General features: G+C 38.2%; 1 protein-coding gene across 1 annotated transcript in view; it reads left to right on the top strand.

The window, feature by feature from the left end:
• Positions 1–1,220: 1,220 nt before the first annotated feature.
• LOC104538808 (nuclear receptor corepressor 1-like) overlaps positions 1,221–8,466 on the top strand; it is a gene marked incomplete at its 3' end in the record, with an annotated part of 8,420 nt that continues 1,174 nt past the window's right edge. The window contains exons 1-4 of the mRNA XM_010182141.1: positions 1,221–1,404; positions 3,770–3,909; positions 6,035–6,230; positions 7,353–7,535. Of these exons, the coding sequence (XP_010180443.1) occupies positions 1,297–1,404; positions 3,770–3,909; positions 6,035–6,230; positions 7,353–7,535 (627 nt within the window). The remainder of the gene's footprint in view (positions 1,405–3,769; positions 3,910–6,034; positions 6,231–7,352; positions 7,536–8,466) is intronic.

Genomic DNA, 8,466 nt, shown 5'->3' with positions numbered 1-8,466 from the left:
ACCAGAACAGGAATGATAAAATATGTCAAATAAACGTTAAGATCTGTTTGTGTAGCTTGCTGTGTCTGATCCTTTCTTGAACTCATTTTGTCTGTTGAGTGCTAGTGGAAAATGCAGTTCAGAAGTATAACTTTACATGTGATGTTTGTGAAAGGCTGAGGATTAATGTACTTTGAAATGAAGCCATCTAGGCAGGGATCAACAATCACTTTATTTGAAGGTCTGATATGTCTGCTAGGCTCTGGACCAGAGGTTGAGAATTTGCTACAGATCTGATAGAATTCTGTATTTAATACATAGGTTCCAAGAATTACATGTTTTGAGCTCTCAGAGAGGAATATCTTGTGTTTTAAAAGTATATATGCCCTGCTCTTTTGGTTAGAGACATAATTTATCTGCTCAAACCACTGATGGGCGTAGTGCTTAATCTAAGTCTTCTGATCTTTGGCAGCTGAAACTACGCACAGCTTCATAGGTGCTTGGGCTTTGTTAGTGAATTTGTCTGGATTTTTTTCAGTCTTTAAAGCCTTCCTCAGATCAGTGTGCGTTTGTGTTTGCTGTTAATCTATAGCTGGAGAATACAACAGAGACAAAGTAGTCATCAAATGTCAACTAAGCAGGATTGTTTTAAGGCTTCATAGTATATTCAGTTTCTGGCATCCTGTAAACTATGCTGGCAGTTGAAATTGTGTTGTTTTGGTGGGTTTCTTTGCTTTGTGACTTCCTTTTTTACTACTTCTGTAAAACTGCTGTTAGATGGTGATAGTATTTTAGAGCCTGACTATTTCACTGGGCTTTAATGAACTGTAGGTGGCATTGAGTAAAGCAGCCCTAAGACTACCTGAATCTGAAAGTAAGAAACAGTTCATAGAACCCAAAAACTCTGTAGAAGAAACTAAAGTGAATTTCACTATTATAACCTCTTAAACATCTATTTAAAGTGACCTACTTTTATTTTAAAATTCTCCTAATTCAACTGGTAACTGGTAAAATTATGTATTCTGACAATATAATCCTCAGATCTTTGTGTAGACAATGCTGACACGTCTCATTTTGAGCCCATTTAAGACCCGTTAACGTATTTCAAACTAGAGTAACCTGTTAAATAAATACATCAGGAAAAAGCTTTTACTGGTAATGGTTGTTTTGGTTAGGTGACTATGGCTGTAATGTATTGTGAGTACATCTGGTACTTCAGTGCTTATCAGTGATCTTTTTTCCTTTAGGCGGTTTCCTAGAAACATGATTGCTTGCTGGTCTTGATCTCACAGCTTTGGGAAGACTTCTCCTCTGATAATGTCAAGTTCAGGCTACCCTCCTAACCAAGGAGCATTCAGCACAGAACAGAGTCGCTACCCCACTCACTCTGTCCAGTACACCTTCCCCAGCACCCGGCACCAGCAGGTAAGGAGACACCAGGGCTGCCAGTTTAGCAACAGTGTATTTGGGGTGTTTGCTCTATCAAATGGGCTATTTAATGATACTTTATACTTTATTTTATTATTTATTTTTTTATTTTATTTTACCAATGTAATAGGTCATTCACGTTTGAAAACAGTCGAGTTGCAGACACTGTTAAAACTGACTGAGTGAATCTCTGTAACAATGTATATGCCTTTAGAGTTCGTGTTTTGCATTAAGGCAAAGAGTCTACTTACTCAAGTGTTTTGTGTCTTTGAATGAGAGTCTGACCATCATGTAGCTTCTGGGAAGTTATAATCTGTAGCCATGTACTGCTCATTCATTCCTTCTGTTTTACTAAACTTAAAGGATTTAATTACGTGTTGAATTATGCCTTCCTGCAATCCTGTAGCCGAAATTATTAAAATCACAGAATCACAGAACGTTAGGGATTGGAAGGGACCTCAAAAGATCATCCAGTCCAATCCCCCAAAATACCTGACTACCATTGACTGCAATTTTGGCTTTTGTAAGTTTTTGTCTGTATTCCCCCCGCCCCCTTTTTGAATGTAGACAAGTATTTAAAAGTGCTCTATAAAACTGTGAAGGTATCCTAAATAAAATCTTCCAGCTTGTCAGTGTTTCCTATTATTTAACATTTGTGGATATACTCAGACTGGCAAACCACTTGTTTAGAAATTGGCCTCTCTTAAAGTCCGTGCATTGAGAATCTTACCTCCTCAGTAGATTTAGTGCTTTTGATTCTTACTTCCTCTCCTTTTTTAATGTTGAAAAATCAAATATAAAGAAATGGTCAAAGTGGCAAAGGTATTGTTTTGCCTGCTGAGAACTGCTGCCGGTTTTGCTTAGGTAAAGAGCTGTGGAGTGGTTTGGGTTTTTTGTTTCGCCCTCGTTTTTTTTTGCTGAAAGCATTGCATTTTGCTTTTCCAGGATTATATATGTATCTGCTTTTTCACTTGACTTTTTTGACAGAAAGCTGTGTTTTATAATTCTATATCTTTATAATGGGAAATGAATATAAACTTCCTGGTTTTATCTTTGGTTTCTCGTAATTTGAATAAATTCAGTAGGGATTGTGTTGATAAACTTTTGCTGTAGTTTTGCTTTAATTTATAAGTCATCATACTAAATTTGGCCACCTAAGTGTGTCTGAGTTTGTATGCACTGATAGCAATAATTTTTGAAGAATATGCAGATAACCTGTCTACAGCCAGTGTGCATTTCATATGAGAGCAATGTTCTGGGTGTAACAAATCCTTTAGAAGCTGGGCTCTTGGGGCATTTGTGGGTACTAAATTTTTATGGGGAATTAATCTCCTATTAGGCCCAGAAGCAGAAGAAGTGAACCCGCAGTCATCTTTCCTTCTATGTGATGAGTATTGGGCTGGATTCCCTGTAAGCCAAACGTGCTTGACAAAATCTGTGTGCGAGGTGGAAAATGTGTATCTGAAATGTAAAAGCCAGTGTTACACATAGAATTTTTTTCTGCAGCGGTTGTACTAGCACTTGCAGCTTGCTGTGTTCCTCTAGCCAGGATTAGGGGAATGGGTTTCTAATGATCTCCTACTTGCTCATTTCTGCCAAGCCTTTTCTGTGCCATCCTGTGCTCTCTGTGGCAGGAGCTGTTGGCTTTAGAACTGCTCAAGATTTCCTTGTTTTAATGAAATTCTCCTCCTGCTGCAGATACCTCAGATGTTTTTTTCTACTTACTTGTTTGCAAAAGGAATTTCAAGAATTGAAGCTTTCTGGCTTCCTCTGTATTTATTTTTAGATAATTTGTAATAACTAAATGTCATGGGTAGTGACCTACTGTGTGTCTTGTAGACCTTCTCTTTAGTTAGTGCCAGCTGTATACGATTTTTAAAAGAAAGAGATTGAAGACTCTTATGTACAAATAAAATGTCTTGTACCTCACTTTAATTATAAATTATATCAGTCAGAAGATGTCTTGTCTAACTCTTAGTCCTAATTAATAGTGTCTGACATAAAATGGCTTGAAGTGATAACAGAAGGAGTTGCCTCAGGGTTGCTGAAATATATTCTCGGTTCATCACTTCATAGTTGGATGTGCAAAATTGATTTTAAAGGATTTTTTTAAAAGGATATTCTGCTGCTGACTCATTTGTGTTTTGTTAGAAGTTGTTAATAAGCTAAGTGGAGTTCTTAGCATAAATATTTAGTCTCTTTGAAGTTCAGTTAAAACTCAGAACTGCCATTTACAAACTTTATATTTTGAGCTGAAATAAGGCTTTGGTGATCTGGTCTCGATCTGATCATGACACCAAACACTTTTGATGTGTCTTCTGCACCTTTGTTCTTGCTGACATCGTAAGCCTGTTTCCTTTAGGAGTTTGCAGTTCCCGATTACCGTTCGTCTCACCTGGAAGTCAGTCAAGCAACTCAGCTCTTGCAGCAGCAGCAGCAACAGCAGCAGCAGCTCCGGCGCAGGCCGTCCTTGCTTTCTGAATTCCACCCAGGCTCTGACAGGTGAGGATACTGCTTTTGAAGTCTGCGAACAGGAACCTTCTCTGAGTCTGTGCTTTCTGTAAAGTTTTAACTTTGGAGTAAAAAAGGTTTCCGAGTTTCACGGTTTTCGCCTGAGTGCTTCTTTAGTCGGTGCTCCATTGCTGTAACGTGTCCGTCTGCTGCGTTTCAGTGTTGTAGCTGTTGTGTAATTCCTCTCTCCCTTTGGCTTAACTAAGGTGTTGGTTTCACAGACGGGAAGTGACAGTCTGCTTCGCTTGTCCCACACTTCTCCTAGCCGTGCTGCCAGTAAGCTTCTGAGAATCCAAGTGCACATTGCAAACTTTTTAATGCTGCTTAGGCTAAAAGTGTGTGAAGTTTATAACTTTGGATAATTTAATCTTGCTGAGTAGAAGCACCAAGTGCAAGAACGGTTACAGTGTGAATATTACCTGTCATGACTAGGCTTGCTTATTCAACAGATGGTGTCTGTGTGGCTGTACAAGTAAGAAACAACAGAGCTAACTGGGTATTTGAGTATTTATAAACCACTGAAACGTGGCACAAAATGGACTTGTAGGCACAGAGGACTAAATCAAAGTGTGTGCTACTTTTGACAAGACACTTGACAGCTTCGTATCGTTTGTTCCAAACACCCGTTTTGTCAGTCTCAAATACCACTGCTGTGGCTGTGTAAATAGATGCAGCTGATCTGGGGTCCAGTAGGTTAACTGAGGACAAGTATAGTGGACGACTACAGTGTAATTTCACATTGGTAGTATCTTCCTTCTCAGTAAAATAGGTTACTTCACGGTGGATATTGATGAATGTTCAGATATACGTTAATACTACTTTAAGGTTGATAGGTTCGTGAAAGTTTTTAGACTGTGTTAAGTATTTCTTAGAGTATATCCCTGAAGAATATTGGATGTACTTTGAAAACCAAAGTTAGACATTAAAAACCCACTACAGATCAGGATAAGATTAACTGGATTGTAGTAAACTAGCAAGAACATGCTTCTGTTTAGGGAGGAAGTTACTATGATTTATACACCTCGATTCTTTAGCGTATTAGTATGCTGACGTACAATTGTAAGCGTTACTGTTTGTAACAACTTCTGTTTTCTTTCTTCTTGGACTCTTAGTAAGTGTATCTGCTAGGAGCAACTTCTTATGCTGGATTACTGCTAGCAGTTTATTTTGGCTATAACTGAGTTATCTGGTTCTGAACAAATACCAGTGATGAATGTTACATAAATACTGCTCTAGCTTAAAATCTCATTACAGTGTTCCCAGAAATAACTGGATGATAGTGAAATCTGGGGCTTGCATATTGTCTTCCTTTTGTGTCACCAAAATGTCAGTAAGGCTCTGCTTTAGTGCTGAAAATTATAGTAACTTTTAGAGTTCTCATAGCTTTAGTTTATAGCAAAAGTAAATCCCTCCTCTGTGTTGTAAATTTGTAAAAGCTTGTCCGGAAGTTCTGGCAAAAGACAGGAAACTACTGTTCCCTTCAGTGGCACTTCATGGGAAGGTGTTAAAGCATACGAGGTTCTTTTATGGGCATCTTGTGCACCTTAGCAAAGAGACGAGTGATTCTGTTCTCTTGCATTTTTCTGAGAAGTTTTTAAATGACTCACGGATTGAATCAATGACTGTTTCTGTCGTACAGTAGCATTTTAGTAGAGATCAAGTTCCAAATAGACTCATGGCTCATTTCAAGCATTCTGTGTAAATTTAGAAGTTATTTGACTGTGAAATATGAAATGATGGAGCTGTTGTGGCTGTCTGTGTTCAGTGGACTATAGTGCTATATTGATCTCATGGATTATTTTTTGTTTGTTTATAATTTGAATCAGAACTTTATTTTGAACATATCGTTGTAGCAGTGGTAAGTTTCTTTAAGGGTTTGTAAAGATAGGCAGGCATTTAAACAGTGTCTTTTAAGATTCAAGTTACCTTTCTCTTTTCCAATGGATTTTGTTATATTTTTTGAAGATCTTGCTTAATAACATTTGTCTGCCTTACTGTTTAGACAGAGCTTCACTAAATTGCATCTCCTGTATATTTGAAAAGGGTTGAGAAACACCAGATAGTTTGCCTGTATGGAAAATGTATATTTTAATAGTTTATCTCATCTGTATATTAGGCCTCAAGAAAGGAGAACTGGATATGAACAGCAATTTCATCCAGGTCCATCTCAGACAGATCATGACTCACTGGAATCCAAACGACCACGTCTGGAGCAAGTCTCTGATTCCCATTTTCAGCGTGTCAGTGCAGCTACTGTCTTGCCTTTAGTACATCCTCTGCAGGAAGGGTTGAGATCTGCGGATATTAAGAAGGTAAAACCATTTTCTCTTAAGACGCTGAAGGTGTAACTTCCTATGTCGTGGTGAGCTAACAATTCTTTTTTTATGTTAGGTTTTTTTTATTATTTATTTAGGTTCATTCTTTAATCTCAGAAATTTAATTTTACACGTTACAAACTGTGGTCATGAGTCAGTGTTACTCGTTTATAAAAAGAACAAGAAGATAAATCTGCCTCAAACACAATGAAGAAACTGGAGTTCCGAGTTCCCACTGCACTCTTAGGTCATTAAAACTTTAGTTGCAGAATTATTATAGTACATGAAATATTTCTGCTTTTCAGTTGAAAGCTGCTGGCAAATGCATGCCAGTCCATTTTTTTCTGTAATTAATATTTGTACTGAATGGTCAAAGTACTTCCCTCTGCCCTCTCTCCCTTTTAAGCATTTTAATTGAATCTGTTTGTTTACATAACACTAATTATACTTCTCACTGTCTCATTTTGGGTAAATCCAGGGCAATCTAGTTTGGTGTGGATATTTTCTATTGTAGATAGTGAATACTGATTAGAGCAGTTTGTATAGACCAGACAAATGTCTTGTAAATGAATATTTAATACCTTCTCTCATGCACGCACACAAGCACACAGCCTCACACACCAAAAGGTGGTGTGTAATGGTGTGATTTCTTAAGGTGAGTGCTTAAGTTTCTAAACTGGGATCATTTTAAAGACAAATTTCACCACATGGATTCAAAAGCTAATAAGCGCCAGATTTTTTAAAAGTTGATTACTTATCTTGCCTTCTCTCTACCATTCTTACTTCACAGCTGGTTTATTTACATGATAAAAAGTACAATTCTGATAGCTTGTGTTTTCTTAGTAATTTGCTGTGTTGCACAGCCAAGATAAGATTAAAGGGGGTTGGAGAAACTGAATTGCAGTATCATAAATGGGCTATCAGTTAATTCTAAAATATTTAGAGCATTAACAGACTGAAATATTAAACTTTAACTTAGGTAGCACCTCAACAGAGATAAATAACTGGAAATTCTTTTTAGTTCATGCATGCTGGTTTGGTTACTGAACGCTCATTTGCATGTTATCAATATGACTGATTTCTCTCAACCTTCTCCCTCACCTTCTGATCCCATGAAAGGACCCAGCTTTTGGAGGAAAGCATGAGGGACCATCTTCTCCAATTTCTGGTCAGCCTTGTGGGGAGGACCAAAATGCTTCACCCTCAAAGCTGTCAAAGGAAGAATTGATACAGAGCATGGACCGTGTAGATCGTGAAATTGCAAAAGTTGAACAGCAAATCCTTAAACTGAAGAAAAAGCAAGTAAGCATAGCAGACACTTCTGTTGTTATCTGCTGGTGAAAAAGGTGTGGAAAAACTGAATTTGTCATTGGTGGTGGTGAAGTTTTTGGTTACGTGAACCAAATGAACAAGTTAAAAAGGGAAAGTTGCGTATATGATTTTGCTAGGATGTTTAAATAGATTGGACATCATGTAGCTTTAGACGTTTTTGAAAGTAGAAGAAAGCCATATAGGAACACCAACAGCAGATGGCTTTGTATTTTAAACTTTGGTTACATGCCTGGTGAAACAAGGGCACTGTGACTGTAATTCCAGTTTAAAAGATGACTGCTGGGCGAGGGGATGCCATAATCTTTCTTTTGCTGTCTGTGCAAAGGGAGAATCCCTTGCATGCGTCTCCAAACCTAGAGTCTGTACAAAAGCCCTGGGATCATCTGCTTTCACAAGAGCAAGAGATCCTAATATCTGAAGCTGGGGTCAGCCTCAGGGGAAAGTGTAGTAGGAGGGGTGTGAGTAAATGGAGACAATAGAGAAATAGATGAGGAAATACCACTTTTTTTAGTAGGACCCTGGCTGTGCTCTGCATCCAAGAGCTGCACTTGAGCCATTGGAAGCAAAAGCAATGTTTGCTGGCAGCAGTTGCCTTCCCAGTAGCTGTTGTGGCCAGCTAAACCCCACCCTTCATTCCTGGCATCTGTTACTCGTGGACAAAACCAAAGTCCTTGTCTCCTTTTCCTTTTATGACTTTCAAAGATCCGGATAGAAGTAGTGCCAGCTTCATGGTTTTTTTTTAGTGGGAACTCTGTAGGAAACGAGAATTATGCTATAGGGTTTGTTAACAGGTAGGTCCAGGATAAAAGATAGACAGCTCTCTGGAGTGGGATGTTTTTATGGTCTGGAAGTGTTTAATTATGTCTGGATTTTAACAACCTGTAAAGTGACCTTCAGCAGG

This window comes from Mesitornis unicolor, unplaced genomic scaffold (genome assembly GCF_000695765.1).
Source record: "Mesitornis unicolor isolate BGI_N332 unplaced genomic scaffold, ASM69576v1 scaffold48043, whole genome shotgun sequence".
In the NCBI taxonomy this organism is placed as follows: domain Eukaryota; kingdom Metazoa; phylum Chordata; class Aves; order Mesitornithiformes; family Mesitornithidae; genus Mesitornis; species Mesitornis unicolor.
Note: the sequence above shows the minus strand (reverse complement) of the source record. Positions and strands in the feature narration are given on the sequence as shown.